Here is a 20073-nt window from a genome sequence, read left to right as displayed (position 1 = left end):
GCTCTTTTCCTCCTTCTCATATCATTCATGCATTTATTCACTCAACAAACGTTACTTGGTCTCCTCCTTTGTGCCAGCTTCTAAGCATGTATGCAGGGACTTCCAGTGGTAAAGGATCCGCCTTCAAATGCAGGGGACACAGGTTCGATCCCTGGTTGGGGAACTAAGATACCACATGCCATGGGGCAACTAAGCCCACGTGCTCTAGAGCCCATGTGCCGTAACTATTGAGTCCATGCACTCTGGAGCCTGCACACCACAACTAGAGAGAAGCCTGAGCACCGCAACGAAAGATCCCACATGCCGCAACGAAGATCCCGCATGCCGTAACTGAGACCTGATGCAGCCAAATAAATAAATATTTTTTTAAAAAGCATGTATAAAAAAAAAAAAAAGAAAGCACGTATGCAGCAATGACTAACACGGTTTATACCCTATGTCTGAAGCTACACTCTTGTAGTTGAGGCAGAAAATAAATATTGTGTTGGCCCAAAAGTTTGTTTGTAAGATGTTACGGAAAAACCTGAACGAACTTTTGGGCCAACCCAATATTTAAATGGGTAAAGAACTAATATAACTCGGAATGTTATAAGTGGTGGGAAGAAAATAAAGCCAGATAAGGGGGTAAAGACTGGTTAGGAAATGCTTTTAAATAGGGTGATCAGTGGAGGCCTCTTTGAAGAGGTGACACTTGAACAGGGACCTGCCTGATGAGAAGGAGCCAGCCATATGAAGCACTTGACGAGGAAGGTTCAGTCACATGGGAGGACGCTGAGATGAGTATAAACTTGTGTTCAAGGGACAAAAATATTCAGTGTGGATGGAGTGAAGGCAATGAGGGGCTGTGTCATTCAGGATCCAGTTAGTAAAACTGAAATTCCATTAGATATTTCAACAGAGGGAGATTAATTTAGGGATTAGTTCTACCAGTGTTAGAGGACTAGAAGAGAAAACAGTATTTTGAAATTACCTAATGATAAAACTACAGATACTGATAACGACCCCTTGGGCTGAGGAAGAGGTTGGAGGAAGGACCTTCTGCAGCGCTTGCTCAGTTCTCTATGGAGGGGCCCTACCTGGCTGCAGGGAGCATAATGAGGCTGGTTCTGGAAGTTCCAAGAGAGACTAAACACAGGAACTGCTGCTGCCCAGGGTGGAAGAACAGGAAGCTTCCCTGGCTTCCAGTTTCCCTACAGTGACCCCTGCTGGTGGAACCTGATAGGAAACCAAGTGGCAAGAACAGTAATTTGCAGGGCCCTGTCGCCAAACTAACTCAGTATGGAAGGTTGGATTTGGAGCTGGAAAACCAACTGACACAGGAGGAAGGTGGTAGATGATGAAGTTGAGAGTGGTAGAGGCAGCATCATTTAGAGCATTATAGGCCTTAGTAAGGAGTTTGCATTTCATTCTAAGTAGCTATTGGAGAATTTTAAGCAGGGGAGGGAGGTGATCTGATTTATATTTTAATAAGATCATGTGGCTGCCCGTGGGGAATAGGCTAGTGGGATGGGGCAAAGGTGGGGTGGTAACAAACACAGCAGGCAGAATAATTAGGAGTCAAATGCAGCAGTCTTGCCCTTCACTGGGACTGGAATTCCTGCCTCTTACAATTACTTTCTTGACTCCAGTCACACTGATGTCTCCCTTTTCCTTTAGCATTTGCTTTCCTGTTCCAGTCATCTTTATACTTAATTAGCCATTTTCTTGTTTAAAAATTTTAATGCATATCATGACTCCTCAACTCAATTGTGCTCTGTTTAAGAGAAGAACCCACAACTGAGACTTATTTTCTCTACCTCCTAACATTCCCATGACCTGGCACAGAGGGTCATTAATTTGAATTAATGAATATATGCAGTTGTTTTGTATTTATGTGTTTCTGCATCTTTGTTCTCTTCTTTAGAATCAGAGTTTCTAGACTGAACAATGTAGGCACTAATTTATACACACAGGTATTTAAAATATGCTTGTTTCTAAAGTTTTTTAGTTATCATTTGGAGTAAAAGGCCCTTAGGAATCCAGGGACTTTAACATAATTGTCACTTTGTACTTATCGCATGTTTGAGCTTACATTAGACAGTATTATTACCGCCATTTTACAAATATAAAATGCACAGGATATGTGATACTCAAAATCGTCTAGTCTCACTACTCAAAGTGTGGTCCATGGCATCATTTGGTAGAAATGCAGCTTCTTAGGCCACACTCCAAGCCCACTGTAATTTACATTTTTATGCATAATTTGCATTTTTTCAAGGTCCTCAGGTGCTTTGAAAGCAAAACTCATCTCATCATTGAAAGAGAAAGAATTAAACAAAAGTATCCTGACTCTCAGCCCTATTACCTATGTCTTTAAGTAACGACTCTAGCAAATTTATGATATGTTAATTCTGGAGAATTTGTGAACTCTGTCTATCTGGATTAGTATTATGTTAGATGTTCTGTTAATAACACAAACAATGAGAAAAGAGTAAATAATTTTCACACGTTTTGCCTGGATATTCAAGATTTGAGGTGACTTGCAACATTACAGATAGTGGTTAAGACTAAGATAAAAACAAAAAATAAGTAATATGGGACTATTATTGGGGCATAGTGGTTGGAATTAAGTCAGAAAACTTAGGCCAAGGAAAGCTTCTTTAGTTCTTCCTGGCAGCCCTGATCAAAAAGGAAATTTGGTGGGTTACAATTTACAGGGCTCTTTAATAAGAGGATATTTATCAATTAAGGGAGCAAACCTTGCCCTCACTTTGACTTGGAAGAAGAATCATATTGATCCTTCTAATAAAGCAGCGGTCCCCAGCCTTTTTTGACACCAGGGACTGGTTTCGTGGAAGACAGTTTTTCCACAGACCGGGTGCAGGGTAGGGGGATGGTTTGGGGATGATTCAAGCACATTACATTTATTGTGTACTTTATTTCTATTATTATTACATTGTAATATATAATAAAATAATTATACAACTCACCATAATGCAAAATCAGTGGGAGTCCTGAGCTTGTTTTCACTTGCCACTCACCAATAGGGGTTTTTTGGGGGTTTTAAAATTTTATTTATTTATTTATTTAGTTTTGGCTGCGTTGGGTCTTCGTTGCTGTGTGGGCTTTCTCTAGTTGCGGTGAATGGGGGCTACTCTTTCATTGCGGTGGCTTCTCTTGTTGTGGAGCACGGGCTCTAGGTGCAAGGGCTTCAGTAGTTGTGGCTCATGGGTTCTAGAGCGCAGGTTCAGTAGTTGTGGCGCATGGGCTTAGTTAATCCGCGGCACGTGGGATCTTCCCGGACCAGGGCTCGAACCTGCGTCCCCTGCATTGGCAGGTGGATTCTTAACCACTGTGCCACAAGGGAAGCCCACTGATAAGGTTTTAATATGAGTCTGCAAGCAATTGATTTATTATGGTCTCTGTACAGTCAAACCTCTCTGCTGATGATAATCTGTATTTGCAGCCACTCCCCAGCTAGATCCCTCGCATGCGCAGTTCACAGTAGGGTTCGCACTCCCATGAGACTCTAATGCTGGCGCTGATCTGACAGGAGGTGGAGCTTAGGCAGTAACAGGAGCAATGGGGAGTGGCTGTAAATACAGATGAAGCTTTGCTCGCTGGCCCCCCCGCTCACCTCCTGCTGTGCAGCCTGGTTCCTAACAGGCCAGGGACTGGTACCAGTCTGTGACCCAGGGGTTGGGGACCCCAGTAATAAAGGACATTGAATGACATGTGCATAATGATTTTGAAAGAAGTTTGCCAAAAATGTAGAATTCTTTCTTTTTATACAAATACAATTTTTAAAGGGTATGTTCCATTTACAGTTATTACAAAATATTGGCTATATTCTCCATGTTGTACAATATATTCTTGTAACTTATTTTATACATAATAGTTTATACCTCTTAATCTCCTACCCCAATTTTACCCCTTCTGTTTTCCCTCTCCCCACTGGTAACCACTAGTTTGTTCTCTATATCTGTGAGTCTGCTTGTTTTTTTTTTTTGGGCCGCGCAGCATGGCTTATGGGATCTTAGTTGCCCAATCAGGGATCGAACCCGGGCTCCTGGCAGTGAGAGCACCAAGTCCTAACCACTGGACCGCCAGGGAATTCCCTGCTTCTTTTTTGTTATATTTGCTAGTTTCTTGTATTTTTTAGATTTCCTCATATAAGTGATGTCATAAAGTATTTGTCTTTCTCTGTCTGACTTATTTCACTTAACATAACACTCTCCAAGTCCATCCATGTTGCTGCAGATGGCAAAATTTCATTCTTTTTTTATGGCCGAGTAGTATTCCATTGTATACATATACCATATCTTCTGTATCCAGTCATCTATTGATGGGCACTTACGTTGCTTCCAGATCTTGGCAATTCTAAATAATGCTGCTATGAACATTGGGGTGCATGTATCTTTTCAAATTAGTGTCTTTATTTTTTTCAGATATATACCTGGGAGTGGAATTGCTGGGTCATATGGTAGTTCAATTTTTAGTTTTTTGAGAAACCTCCATACTGTTTTCCACAGCGGCTACACCAATTTACATTCCCACCAACAGTGTACAAGTGTTCCCTTTTCTCCATATCCTCGCCAACATTTGTTATTTCTGTTCTTTTTGGTGGTAGCCATTCTGACAGTTGTGAGGTGATATCTCATTGTGGTTTTGATTTGCATTTCCCTGATGATTAGTGATGTTGAGCATCTTTTCATGTGCCTGTTGGCCATCTGCATTTCCTCTTTGGAAAAATGTCTGTTCAGTTCTTCTGCCCATTTTTTAATCGGGTTGTTTGTTTTCTTGATGTTGAGTTGTATGAGCTGTTTATATATGTTGGATATTCATCGCTTATCAGTCATATCATTTGCAAACATTTTCTCCCATTCAATAGGTTGTCTTTAGTTTTGGCAATGGTTTCCTTTGCTGTGCAAAAGCTTTTAAGTTTAATTTGGTTCCATTTGTTTATTTTTGCTTTTATTTCCTTTACTTTAGGAAATGAATCAAAAAAAATATTGCTACAATTTATGTCAAAGAGTGTACTGCCTGTGTTTTCCTCTAGGAGTTTTATAGTATCCGGTCTTACATTTAGGTCTTTAATCCTTTTTGAGTTTATTTTTGTATATGGTGTTAGAGAATGTTCTAATTTTATTCTTTTACATGTAGGTGTCCAGTTTTCCCACCACTTATTGAAGAGACTGTCTTTTCTCCATTGTATATTCTTGCCTCTTTGTCGTAGATTGATTGACAAGTGTGTGGGTATTTTTTTCTGGGCTCTCTATCCTGTTCCATTGATCTGTGTGTGTCTTTTTGTGCCAGTACCATACTGCTTTGACTACTGTAGCTCTGTAGTATAGTCTGAAGTCAGGGAGCATGATTCCTCCAGCTCTGTTCTTTCTCAAGTTTGTTTTGGCTATTTGGGATCTTTTGTGTTTCCATGTAGACTTCTAAATGTGGCCATTTTAACATAGGCGTTTTTATAGATGCTAGAGTAAAATTTACACTTGAGCTAAATTTCTGATGATTTGCCTGGTAACATGGCTGTACTGAGAGAATCTAAAAGATGTAATGGTAAGCATGCTCATTAGGCTAGTCCTCTTGACAGTCAGTTTTCTCAGGCCTTCTCTGGCTGGGAAAGAGGTAGTAGTAGTAAGTGCTGGCTGAAGATTAGAATCACTGAGGAGCCTTTTAAAGAGTATGTTGATACAGTACTGTGGGAGGGGCCTAAAGTCACCTGGAAGGGAGCTTTATGCTCTCTGGTGGAAAGCTAGTGATTATTTTTTGAGCTGAGTGTTGTCTACACAGGTGTATTCAGTTTATGAAAACTATGTTTATAAAAGCTGTATACTTACAATGTGCACTTTTTTGTAAGTATATTATTCTTTAGTGAAAAGCTTTTGCCAGACCTCACTTATTCCCTTAGTTATCTGGATTAGCTTCTGAACATGAATGTTTTGTAAAAGTGCTCCAGTTTCTTTTAATGTGCCACCAGGAATGAATAACTTTGTTTGAGATGTTTCAAAATCACTGACAAATAACTTTAATGAATATAGCAAGTTATTTAACTAAATACTGGTCATCTATGTGGTTGACCAAAAGGAAATCCAAATGTCATAAGAATCACAGATTGGGGTAGGAAATTCTTGGTAATAAGAATTTGAAAAAAAAAAAAAAAAAAGAATTTTTGAGGGAGTTCCCCGGTGGTCCAGTGGTTAGGATTCCAGACTTAAACTGCCGGGGGCCCAGGTTTGATCCCTGGTCAGGGAACTAAGATCTTGCAAGCCACGCAACACGGCCAAAAATAAAAAAATGTTAAAAAAAAAAAAAAAGAATTTGAAGAGTATGGCTTGTCCCCTCCACCACGGAAAGGACACATCTCATTTTTGCTGAAGACAGAGCTAATAACAACAACAACAACTTTGGACCCGTGCATATGCTTGAACAAGCACAGAGCCGAATAGACACAAACTAAAAACATGGAAGAAATTATTTTGGCAGAGATTTAAGGGTAGGAGATGATGCCAGTTTTCTGTCTTTATTGTTAAAGGCATATTAGTCCTATGGGATGAACAATCTAAACAGGCTTACAATCCTGTGATCCACCGGGGTGAATTGGCAGCTAGATACATGCCTGATGGCTTGGAATTAGCCCGCTGGTAATAGTAGTATTGTTAGATTTCCTTTTTTTTTTTTTTTTTTTTTTTTTGCCGTACGCGGACCTCTCACTGTTGTGGCCTCTCCCGTTGCGGAGCACAGGCTCCGGACGCACAGGCTCAGCGGCCATGGCTCACGGGCCTAACCGCTCCGCGGCATGTGGGATCTTCCCGGACCGGGGCACGAACCCGTGTCCCCTGCATTGGCAGGCGGACTCTCAACCACTGCGCCACCAGGGAAGCCCTAGATTTCCTTTTTAATCCATTCAAATGCTCAAGGATACTGTGGTTTGGATATATTAAAGTGTTCACCCTAAGAGAAATTAAACTTCTTGAGGCCATTCCCATAATGTGTTTGAATATTATTTTTTGCAAGGAGACAGCAGCTTTTCTTCTTAGTTATGAAGGGAGAGTATTTATCTAGTTAATCAGGGTTCTGTCAAATTAAGTATCTGTTCCAAAAGAAAGGAGGCTAGCAACCAACACTTTGAAAATGAAATTAAGGAAACAGTTACATTTGTAATAACATCAAAGAAAATCAAATACTTAGTAATAAAGTTAGCAAAAGCAATTCAAGACCTATGTACTGAAAACTATAAAACATTGCTGAGAAAAATTAACGAAGACTTGTACATGCATGTTTATAACCGCATTACTCATAATAGCCAGAAACTGGGAAAAATCCAAATTAATAAAAAACAAAATATGGTATATCCATACAATCTGTAAATAAATGTGCTATATTCATCCATGTTGTGGCATGCACCAGTATTTCATTTTTTGTTTGTGGGTGAGCCACCGAAAATTATGCTAAGTTTAAGAAGCCATACATATAAGGCTACGGACTATATGGTTCCATTGTGTGAGACTCTAAAAGAGGCGAAATTATAGAGAGAAAAAGCAGGTCAGTAGTTGCCTGGTTCTGTGAGCAAGGACTGATCATCTATGCACATGGGTACATAGGAACTTCTGGTAGAAGTGTTCTAAAACCGGATTATATTTATAGTCCAGTTACAGCACATTGTATAAATTTGCTGAATTCATCAAACTGGAAATGAGTGAATGTTATGCATTGTAAAGCATACATTTAAAAAAGCTGTTAAAAAACCAGGGAGGACTGGGATGTAGACCTGTTTTACTTTGCCTGATATAAATAGTATTTGACATTTCATGAAAAATGACTAAAATTAAACTTTGGTTTAAAAGGAGCAAAACTCCAGGCTGACATCAAAATGTGATTATTTAGCATTTTATTCACTATCTAGCATTTTGCTGTTTGCTGTCACTAAGATGTGGGTTTTTCTATTCACATGAGTTTCCCAGACATCTGAAGCTTACTGCTTTTATTTTGAAATGTTCTTTGGACATAACTATTTTGAAATAGGGTTGGATACGCTTTTTATTTTTACATTCTCTTGGTTATAATTAAACATACTTAATTATTATTTTAAAAGAACAAAAATGCCCTCAGAACTATTGAAGTTGGAGAGTTGCCTTATTCCTCACTAAACCATTTAAGCCTTTTTGCTTTCCTCTGTTTCCTCCCTTTTCACTGTCAGCATGTTTCTCTTAGCAGTCTTGCTGTCATTCAGTTACTGATTTTCCTCTTCTGTGGCCTAGAAAGCCAAGTAAATAAATTTCTTAAAACTCTGAGTAAGTTGCAAGTGATTAGGTTAAAATATGAGGGGGGGTCCTCTTTCACTGAAGTATATATAGACTTTAGTACTCTATGAACTTTTGTTTGCTTCTTAGCTTTTTTTCTGGAAAGGTAGCATCGGCAGATAGTGACCTGAAGCTAAATGAGTTAATATTATGCTAGGGTGCTCTTTTCAGCTTTTGGATACGTGGTTTCAGTTCTAGGCCAGCTTTATATGGAGACACGGCAAACAGCCACCCACTCCCCTTACCACTCTGAAGCCCTTTACTCCTGCTTGCTGATATTACTTGACATTTCGTGTATACTGGGCTGGCCAAAAGTTTCATTCGTTTTTTTCTGTAAGGTGGCTCTAGTAGCACTTAGTTGTCTTTAACTGCATTTGAAACAATTTTGTTAGATTGTATGTGACAGCTGTCATATCAGCGTCATTTAAAAAAGATTTATCAGGCTTCCCTGGTGGCACAGTGGTTGAGAACTTGCCTGCCGATGCAGAGGACACGGGTTCATGCCCCAGTCTGGGAAGATCCCACATGCCGTGGAGCGGCTAGGCCCGTGAGCCATGGCCACTGGGCCTGCGCATCCGGAGCCTGTGCTTCGCAAAGGGAGAGGCCACAACAGTGAGAGGCCTGCATACCGCAAAAAAATATATAAATAAATAAATAAAATAATAATAAATAAAAAAGACTTATCAAAATTGCTGAATTTTTGTGTAGCCATTTTAATACTGAAGATGGAAGAAAAATAGCAACATTTTCGGCATATTATGCTTTATTATTTCAAGAAAGGTAAAAACGCAACTGAAATGCAAAAAAAAGATTTGTGCAGTGTATGAAGAAGGTGCTGTGACCGACTGAACATGTCAAAAGTGGTTTGCGAAACTTTGTGCTGGAGATTTCTCACTGGACGATGCTCCACTGTCAGGTAGACCAGTTAAAGTTGATAGCGATCAAATCGAGACATTAATTGAGAACAATCAACATTATACCATGTGGGAGATAGCCAACATACTCGGAATATCCTAATCAAGCCTTGAAAATCATTTACACCAGCTTGCTTATGTTAATCGCTTTGATGTTTGGGTTCCACATAAGTTAAGCAAAAAAAAAATATTTTCGCATGTGATTCTCTATCTAAACGTAACGAAAATGTTCAGTTTTTAAAACAAATTGTGATGGGTGATGAAAAGTGGATACTGTACAATAGTGTGGAATGGAAGAGATCGTGGGGCAAGTGAAATGAACCGCCACCAACCACACCAAAGGCCGGTCTTCATCCAAAGAAGGTGATGTTGTGTATATGGTGGGGTTGGAAGAGTCCTCTATTATGAGCTCCTTCTGGAAAACCAAACGAGTAATTCCAACAAGTACTGCTCCCAATTAGACCAACTAAAAGCAGCACTCTATGAAAAGCATCCAGAATTAGTCAACAGAAAACGCATAATCTTCTGTCAGAATAACGCAAGACCACGTGTTTCTTTGTTGACCAGGCAAAAACTGTTACAGCTTGGCTGGGAAGTTCTGATTTATCCACCATATTCACCAGACATTGCACCTTCGGATTTCCATTTATTTTAGTCTTTACAAAATTCTCTTAATGGAAAAAATTTCAATTCCCTGGAAGACTGTAAAAGGCACCTGGAACAGTTCTTTGCTCAAAAAGATAAAAAGTTTTGGGAAGATGGAATTATGAAGTTGTCTGAAAAATGGCAGAAGGTAGTGGAACAAAAGGGTGAATACATTGTTCAATGAAGTTCATGGTAAAAATGAAAAATGTGTCTTTTATTTTTACTTGAAAACCAAAGGCACTCTTTGGCCAACCCAATACCTAAAAGAATTTAAAGCAGGAACTCAAACAGGTATTTGAATACCAGTGTTCATAGTGGCATTATTCACAATAGCCAAAAGATGGAAACAATCCACACGTCCATCAACAGGTGAATGGATGAACAAAATGTGGAATATACCTGCAGTGGATCATTATTCAGCCATAAAAAGTAGTGAAATTGTGATACATGGATCAACCTTGAAAAACATCATGCTAAATAAAATAAGCCAGAGACAAATGGACAAATATTGTATGATTCCACTTTTATCAGGTACGGAGAATAGGCAGATTCATAGAGATGGCAAGTAAAATAGAGGTTATCGGAATGGGGAATTACTATTTAATAGATATAGAGTTTCTTTGGGGGATGATGGATAATGGTAATGGTTGCACAACATTGTGAATGTACTTAATGCCACTGAGCTATACACTGAACAGTGGTTAAAATGGTAAATTTGATGTGTGTATTACCATAATGAAAAGAAATATAGATATTTCTGGTTTGGGTAAGGCTTTAGAACTTTAGTATTAAAGTTCTAAAGAAACCCCTCTTTAGAAACATATTCTGATAGAGACCATAGTATACCTATCACCAGTATAGGGAGAGGCCTCCCCAGAGGAGGATTCCATCACCTGCATCAGAGTCTGCCAGGGGAGCACTAGAAGGTTTATCCTTTCATTTCTCCTTTCTAGGCTATCCATCCGGGATATGGTTTTCTCTCAGAAAACATGGAATTTGCCGAACTGTGTAAGCAAGAAGGAATTATTTTTATAGGTCCTCCTTCATCAGCAATTAGAGACATGGGTATAAAGAGGTATGAGTTTATATCTTTTTTTTTTTTTTTTTTTTGCGGTATGCGGGCCTCTCACTGTTGTGGCCTCTCCCGTTGCGGAGCACAGGCTCCGGATGCGCAGGCTCAGCGGCCATGGCTCACGGGCCCAGCCGCTCCGCGGCATGTGGGATCTTTCAGGACCGGGGCACGAACCCGTGTCCCCTGCATCGGCAGGCGGACTCTCAACCACTGCGCACCAGGGAAGCCCAAGTTTATATCTTTTAAATACAACCATAGGAAGACTAATTGAAATGGTTTGTTTTAACTATAATAGACATGTTAATTATACCCTTTTGTCATCATAGGCAAAAGTTATTTATTTGCCACTACAGTGAGTTACAGAAAATATTCAACTAATTAGTGTTTCTAATCAATATGTTAATCAGTTTGGGGGATTAAAAACAAGGTGGGATGAGCTACCACATGAAAACTGGATTGAGAAAACTAATAGATATTTGAACATTTGTATTAATATTTGTTGTCTCAGACTATAGTCCTTTTACCTATGGAATGTTTTATTTTTAAACTTCCATTGTATTTTATAGACTAGGAAGTATTTGTGTTTCTCTTGTATGAAATAATCCATAGATTTAAGACATCTTGGTTTTTTTATTCTAAAGCACAGCCAAATCCATCATGGCTGCTGCTGGAGTGCCTGTTGTGGAAGGTTATCACGGTGAGGACCAATCAGACCAATGCCTGAAAGAGCATGCTAGGAGAATCGGTTACCCCGTCATGATTAAAGCCATCCGTGGTGGAGGAGGAAAAGTAAGATTGCGCATGCTCGTGTTTTCCATTTTGGGCTATCTGTTTCACTTATGTTGTAGTCATAACTATCTTTCCATATTAGGGTATGAGGATCATTAGATCCGAAAAAGAATTTCAAGAGCAATTAGAATCAGCGCGGAGGGAAGCTAAGAAGTCTTTCAATGATGATGGGATGCTGATTGAGAAGTTTGTGGACACACCAAGGTGGGTTCAGCTTTTTTTTCTGACTCAAAAATTTTTTAATTAATTTTTGGCTGCGTTGGGTCTTCGTTGCTGTGCGTGGGCTTTTCTCTAGTTGCAGCGAGCGGGGGCTACCCTTCGTTGTGGTGCGCGGGCTTCTTGTTGCAGTGGCTTCTCTTGTTGGGGATCACGGGCTCTAGGTGCCCGGGCTTCAGTAGTGGTGGCACGTGGGCTCAGTAGTTGTGGCTTGCGGGCTCCAGAGCTCAGGCTCAGTAGTTGTGGCGCACGGGCGTAGTTGCTCTGTGGCATGTGAGATCTTCCCGGACCAGCGATCGAACCCCTGTCCTCTGCACTGGCAGGTGGATTCTTAACCACTGCGCCACCAGGGAAGTCCTCAATTCATTTCTTGTTGATGGAATTTAGAGTCTTTTCAAAATAAAAAAAAATTCTTGTAAGAAACTAAGCTCTATCTTACAGATAAAGCATCATTTGAGATGCTCAGAAAATGGTAATAGTTAGCCAAATTGAATTGTAAGTGATATGTTAACAAATATACTAATAGCTCATCCTTATATTGCACTTAACCATGTGCCAGGTTCTAAGTATTTTACATATACTAAGTAATAATCTTGCTATCCTTCTATTTCTAGTCTAATTCCTGCAACAATCCCATTAGGTGGACCCTGTTCCCATGTTTCAGGTGAAAATACTGAGCAACAGAGTGGTCATCTGACTTGCCTGACGTCTCCCAGCTGGGAAGTGGTGAAGCTGGGATTTGAATCCAGGCAGTTTGACTCCAGAATTCACACTCTAAGTGACCACACCAAACTGCTTCTCTGGGTACCACTATAGCAGATACTATGTGGATTTCTAATTTATTTTATTATCAGGAATTTTATTTTCATGTGTATTGCTTAAAATAAGATATTGATTATAAAAGCTTCTTGTTTCATAGATTTTGTGTTAAATACACACACACACACACACACACACACACACACATAAACCTGTAAGTCAAGTGACTTTATAGAGAAAAATTCATTTGGGGACCATGACCAGAGAGAGATTTACCTTGAAGGTAATGAACTAAAGCTTCAGGCCCTTCTCTTGCATGAACCTCTTTGAAGAACCTGTACCCAATTTTGTACTCATCTTAAAGTGGGCTCCCAAATTGTTTTTGTTTCAAGCCCTACAAAACTTAGAACTGTCCCTGAGCATGGCACAGTAATTAAAATTCATTTAGAATGTGATAGTTAAAAAAAACAAAAAAGTCAATCTCAAAATAGGCCAGTTGATTAGGAGAGCACAACGTATGCCACCTATTAGTGGGAAATAAGGCAAAAATGGAGGAAGTTCTAAGGTGAACTGAAGGTTCCTTTCCACAGTAGCTTTCAGTAAAGGATAGGCTAACTATCCGCATTGGCATACTCTTGAGTTAAAATTGTCGTGGAGACATCAGCTAGCTATTTCAGTGACTGTAACTCAACGCCTACAACATTTTTGAAGATGTAGATTCTTTACTTGTGAAATGTTAGCTAAATATTACCTCACATTGTAATTTATACTCTCAATACCTGGGAAGCTCCTGGGAATCAAGGACCTGGTAGTTTCTTTCTTTTTATTTTCCCATATATATTACCTGGCATTATTTTCTTCATGATAGGCATCAGTAATATTTTTTTAAATATAGAAATAAGATGAATACATTACAAACTTGGAAAATACAAGAGATGGAAAACCAAGTCAGTCATAAGCTCATTCTCCTAATATAAGTATTAGCATTTCTACATATTTCTCTTCTGTGTTTTCTAGTAATAACATTTCAATATCATGATAATCACTATTTTATATTCTGCTAAGTAATTTATCTGTTGAGTTAATGAAGTACCAGAAGATTGTCAGGATGGTGCTGATAACTGAGAAAAGTAGAAATCAAGATGTATTATATAATAAATCTGATCAGAACTATTGAGCTTATCTGAAAGGTTGGGATAGATAACAATCTTCAAAGTGTACTATTTTAGAGAATTAAAAAAAACATCAGATTCCTTCCTCACTTCATATTCAGTGCACATTCTAGAGGGATTAAAAATGTGGGAGGGTATCATGATCCCTGTTACAGATGGAGAAACAGGGCCAGAAGGTGAAGTATCGACCAGTTCTCAGAGTCACGTCTGCCTGCTGATGCCTGTCTGGCTGCTCCAGGGCCTCCAGTAACTGACCTTGTATAGCACCTTCATGAGCAGAAGACTCAGATCCAGCTCCTGACCTAACACACACATGAATCATGAGACCAGGACCCATTTCCCAGGCATGTGACCTGGGCAGTTGCACAGGGCCCTAAGCTCAGAAGGGTCCATATTTGGTTTAATACCCCGTGGAGGCATCTTAAAATTCTTAATAACATTTTAAAAGGGGCCCTGCATTTTCATTTTGCAGTGGATCCATAAATTATGTAATGGGTCCTGCATGTGACTTTGGACGAGAAAAGGAACAGATGAGATGAGGAGATCTGGCTGGGGCAGCCACAGAGGAAGCAGAGGCCAGGGGTTGTGAGGGCCCTCTCTTCTCGGTTCTCAGCAGATCCCTCCATCCCCAGCTTTGAAAGGAAACAATGGCTCCTGCTTAAGAGGCTTAACCTCCCCAGCCTTTTGGGTCAAGCAGATTCTGCATATGAGTCATATCATATGATATTTGTCTTTCTCTGTCTGACTTCACTTGGTATGATGGTCTCCGGTTTCATCCATGTTGCTGCAGATGGCATTGTTTCGTTCTTTTTGGTGGCTGAGTGATGTTCCATTGATATATGTACCGCATCTTCTTTGTCCATTCGTCTGTTGATGGACATTTGGGTTGCTTCCATGTCCTGGCTGTTGTAAACAGCACTACAGTGAACACTGGGGTGCATGTAATCTTTTGAACCATGGTTTTCTCTGGATATATGCCCAAGAGTAGGATTGCTGGATCGTATGGTAGCTCCATTTTTAGCTTCCTGGGGAGCCTCCATGCTGTTCTCCATAGTGGTTGTGCCAGTTTACATTCCCACCAATAGTGCGGGAGGGCTCCCTTTCCTCCACACCTTCTCTAGCAGTTACTGTTTGTGGATTTTTTGATGATGGCCTCTCTGACCGGGGTGAGGTGATGCCTCATTGTAGTTTTGATTTGCATTTCTCAATTGTACTGTTTTTATGTGAAAAAGAAATGGGACTTTTTTTTTTTTAACCTTTGGGTAAAACCTATAGGGAGGTCTATTTAGTTAGATCTTTGTAACACAGCAGGTGAGGGAAAGTTTTGCGAACGTTTTTTTTTTTGTTTTTTTTTTGCGGTGCACGGGCCTCTCACTGTTGTGGCCTCTCCCGTTGCGGAGCACAGGCTCCGGACGCGCAGGCTCAGCGGCCATAGCTCACGGGCCCAGCCACTCCGCGGCATGTGGGATCTTCCCGGACCGGGGCACGAACCTGCGTCCCCTGCGTCGGCAGGCGGACTCTCAACCACTGCGCCACCAGGGAAGCCCTTGCGAACGTTTTTAAAGACAGTTGAGAGAGGGGGAGATGTTTCCAGAGGGTTGTGGAGTCTCCTCTGGGCCGAACCCTAGCAGCCACGCAGGCCACTCCTGCTCTGTCCAGTGGAAGACTGGCTACTGCACGTCTCTTCGTCTTACTGATAAAGCTTCTAGGAGGCAAATATTTGTCGAAGCCAACGCCATGGGGCTTCCCTGGTGGCACAGTGGTGAAGAATCCGTCTGCCAATGCGCGGGACACGGGTTCAAGCCCTGGTTCGGGAAGATCCCACATGCCGCGGAGCAACTAAGCCCGTGTGCCACAACTACTGAGCCTGCGCTCTAGAGCCCATGAGCCACAATTACTGAGCCCACGTGCCACAACTACTGAAGCCCGCACGCCTAGAGCCCGTGCTCCACAACAAGAGAAGCCACTGCAGTGAGAAGCCCATGCACCTCAACGAAGGGTAGCCCCCACACGCGGCAACTAGAGAAAAGCCCATGCACAGCAACAAAGACCCAACGCAGCCAATAAATAAATAAATAAATAAATAAATAAAATCTATTTTAAAAAACTGTGAATAGGAAAATAAAAACTTTAGAACTCTTAGAAAATATCAAGGCATTCCTACTAGAAACCAGCTGCATCTGTCCATCTAGCCAGACCCCAGCAGTGGCTGAATTGGAGTGACTGGGATTTGATGTACTTCTTGGTTCTCAGGCACTGTGCTCCAGAATCTCTAAGTTAGATAAAGCAACACAGAAAAGGATCATCAGAAAAAGGAAAACAACAAGGGTGATTTGACAACCGCAGAAATCCTAACAGAACACAGATCCTCAATGAGCTTCCCTTGTAAACAACCAAAGGAAAGTGTTTCCAACTTCTGAGAAGTCAGGAAAGAGCTATGTTGTGCTCCTGGTGTGGCCCCCGTATGTTCACTTCAGAACCTAGAGTTCCTGCTCTAGTGCCTTCTTCCCTGGAGCAGCTAAAGGATAAGGGAGAGTCAGTGGACGTGGTAAAGTTTTACAATTGGAATTTGAAAAACAAACAGCTCAGCTCCAACATGCAAAGAGCATAGAAGTTGTTACTCACACCCAAAAAGCAAGTAAAAATCTGAACAAAATAAAAATCAATGAATTTTAGACCCATCAGAGAACTGAGGCCACAAGGCAAACCACCACCCTGAAATCTGGGCAGGCAAGTGAAGACAGCAAATCACAGCCAAGATCAGCTAACCTGGAGCAGAAGCTGCGGGAGCCATAAACTGATAGGGACACTTAAATGGGAATTTTGACAAATTACTAGAGGCTGCGTGTGGACTAGCTTGATGGTGACAATTTTGGTGACAAAACCAAATTTTCATAGGTTTTTCCTCCAAGGACACCACCAAGTTCTCAAAGTGAAAATCCAAGAAAAATTCCCTCACATTTTGGGGCAGGAGGAGGAAAAAAGAAACCATTCTGAAATAGACCCAGAGCTGTCTGTTCTCCCTACCAAAGGCCAGCACTCTAAGGGGAACTTTGCCAGAGCCTTTTCTGTCCCGGGGGAAGGGCAGTTAGCCAACTCTAGTCTTCCTGTTTCACGTAAGGGAAGAAAAAAAAAAAAAGCTAAGAAACACTTCTGAGGCACACAGGGACACAGACCCACTGAAAGACCGAGATTTAATCCTAAGATTATAGAATGCTTTCCCTCGCCCACACCCTACTGCCATGTCACCAGGGCTCCTGTATAATAACCAGGTTACAACCGAAAGAGCTGCAAGACACAGACTCTGATTAAGGGGTTCTTAGGGAAACCCGAAGACAAAAGGAGAAAAAACAAAACAAGGACACTAGAGGGAACTGAAGCCTCTGGCACCTGTAGCTACTGCAGACATTAAACACAGCCTGCCTCCTAGCCAGGCTAACATAAAATGTCACATGAAAGTTTTGTTCACCTCAGTTCCTGTTCTGTGACACATTAGGCCTGGCATTTAACCAAAAAAAATTACAGGGCGTGCTAAAAGACAAGAAAAGCATGGTCTGAAGAGAAAAAGCAAGCATCAGAACCGGACTGAAATATGACACAAATTTTGGAATTATCAGGTTTAGAGTTTAAAGTAACTAATATGTTAAGGGCCCTAATGGAGCAGTAGGTGACATGCAAGAACATATGGGTAATGTAAGCAGAGAGATGGAAACTCTAAGAAAAAAAATCAAAAGAAAATGCCAGGAATCAGAAACATTGTAACAGAAATGAGGAATGCATTTGATGGACTCAGGGTAGACTGGACACAGCTGAGAAAAGAAACAGTGACCTTGAACTTATGTCAGTGGAAACTTCCCAAATTGAAATGCAAAGAGAAATAATGAAAACAAACAAACAGAACATAATATCTGAGAATTGTGGGACAATTTTAAAAGGTGTAATATATGCATCATTTGAATACTACAAGGGGAAGAAAGAAAGAGGCAGGAGAAATATTTGAAGTAATAATGGCCAAGATATTTCCAAAATTAATGACATATACCAAATTATAGAACCAGGAAGTTCAGGGTATACCAAAAGCAGGATAAATGTCAAAAATTTTTTGAATCACACTAAAACTGCAGGAAACCAAAGACAAAAAAAGTCTTGAAAAAAGCTACAAGGGAAAAACACCTTATCTATAGAGGAGCAAGGATAATAAATACATCAGACATAGCTAGTAGGAAGCAGCCACATAGCACAGTGAGTTCAGCTCAGTGCTTTGTGACCGCCTAGAGAGGTGGGATAGGGAGGGTGGGACAGAGAAGCAAGAGGGAGGAGATATGGGGATATATGTATATGTATAGCTGTACACTTTGTTTTACAGCAGAAACCTACACACCACTGTAAAGCAATTATACTCCAATAAAAATGTTAAAAAAAAAAAAAAGAAGAAGAAGAGGGCTTCCCTGGTGGAGCAGTGGTTGGGAGTCCGCCTGACGATGCAGGGGACACGGGTTCGTGCCCCAGTCCAGGAGGATCCCACATGCCGCGGAGCGGCTGGGCCCGTGAGCCATGGCCGCTGAGCCTGCGCGTCCGGAGCCTGTGCTCACAACGGGAGAGGCCACAGCAGTGAGAGGCCCGCGTACCGCAAAAAAAAAAAAATTAAAATAAAAAAAAATTAAAAAGAAGAAGAATAGTGGGTCGTGAACAAATTAAAAAAAAAAAAGAAATACATCAGACTTAAGAATAGAGTGGACTGTTGAAATAAACACTGCATATTTTCAAGCAAAAAAAAGAATAGAGTGGAGTAAAATATTTATAAAGGGTTGAAAGAAAAAAAATCAACCTATAAATTCTGTGTCCAGTGAAATTATCCTTCACACTTGAAGGAGAAATAAGGACTTCCTCAGGCAAGCAAAAATTGAGGGATTTTGTCACCAGTAGACTTGCTTTACAAGAAATGGTTAAGTTCTTCAGGGAGAAGGAAAATGATGCAGGTCAGAAACTTGGATCTCTTTAAAGAAAGGAAGAGCGATTGAGAAAGAATAAACAAAGGCAAAATAAAATCTCTTGGTTTTTTTATTCTTAATTGATCTCACAGATAAGTTTATTCAAAATAATAATAGCAAGAATGTGTTTGGTGTTAGTAGCTTAAGGGTAAGTAAAAATAGGAGGAAAGATCAAGGAAGCACATCCAAAAGGAAGAAGTCAGCTCCTATTATTTTGTCAAGAGAATATGTTGGACAAGTTGGGAAATTTTTAAATGGAACATTCAGTAGAAATGATATATCAAGAAAAAAATTCTTCCAAGTGGTTTAATGAAGTGTTTCATGAGGTAAACAGAAAGGAAGAGAAATGAGCCACTGTGCTGAAATAGTACATTTATAAGACTTTATGGGTTTTTAAAAAAATTTCTTCTATGTTTGACAATTTTTATTTTAAAAACTCAACAGAGGGCTTCCCTGGTGGCGCAGTGGTTGAGAGTCCGCCTGCCGATGCAGGGGACACAGGTTCGTGCCCCGGTCCGGGAAGATCCCACATACCGCGGAGCGGCTGGGCCCGTGAGCCACAACTACTGAGCCTGCGCGTCTGGAGCCTGTGCTCCGCAACAAGAGAGGCCGCGATAGTGAGAGACCTACACACCGCAATGAAGAGTGGCCCCTGCTTGCCACAACTAGAGAAAGCCCTCGCACAGAAACGAAGACCCAACACAGCAAAAATAAATAAATTAATTAATAAACTCCTACCCCCAACATCTTCCAAAAAAAAAAAAGCTCAACAGAAAAAAATGTTTGCTGGTCACTCATTTCTGTATTATGGTGGTGAATGTGTGAGGTGAGCTACAGTGTGAACATATCAAAATGAATCTCCTGAGAAGAATGCTTTCATGTTCACCAAATGGTCTGTGTTACCCTTATTTTCTTAAGTGTTATGTGCATTTACTCTTTCTCTTTTTAAAAAAAATTAAGTTATTTATTTATTTATTTTTGGCTGTGTTGGGTGTTCGTTGCTGCACACGGGCTTTTCTCTAGTTGCAGTGGAGCAGGCTTCTCATTGCGGTGGCTTCTCTTTTTGTGGAGCACGGGCTCTAGGCACACGGGCTTCAGTAGTTGTGGCATGAGGCCTCAGTAGTTGTGGTGCATGGGCTTAGTTGCTCCGCGGCATGTGGGATCTTCCTGGACCAGGGCTCGAACCCATGTCCCCTGCATTGGCAGGCGGATTCTTAACCACTG

At 40.7% G+C, this 20073-nt stretch overlaps 1 protein-coding gene across 2 annotated transcripts in view; it reads left to right on the top strand.

The window, feature by feature from the left end:
- MCCC1 (methylcrotonyl-CoA carboxylase subunit 1) overlaps positions 1 to 20073 on the top strand; it is a 64048-nt gene that overhangs the window by 10274 nt on the left and 33701 nt on the right. The window contains exons 5-7 of one of the 2 annotated variants that reach the window (XM_067738169.1): positions 10804 to 10925; positions 11564 to 11711; positions 11794 to 11915. In XM_067738169.1, coding sequence (XP_067594270.1) covers positions 10804 to 10925; positions 11564 to 11711; positions 11794 to 11915 — 392 coding nt within the window. The remainder of the gene's footprint in view (positions 1 to 10803; positions 10926 to 11563; positions 11712 to 11793; positions 11916 to 20073) is intronic. The other variant, XM_067738170.1, reaches the window with a different exon arrangement.

Source organism: Pseudorca crassidens, chromosome 5 (assembly GCF_039906515.1).
Source record: "Pseudorca crassidens isolate mPseCra1 chromosome 5, mPseCra1.hap1, whole genome shotgun sequence".
NCBI classification, from domain to species: domain Eukaryota; kingdom Metazoa; phylum Chordata; class Mammalia; order Artiodactyla; family Delphinidae; genus Pseudorca; species Pseudorca crassidens.
This window is presented reverse-complemented; position numbering and strand designations above follow the sequence as displayed.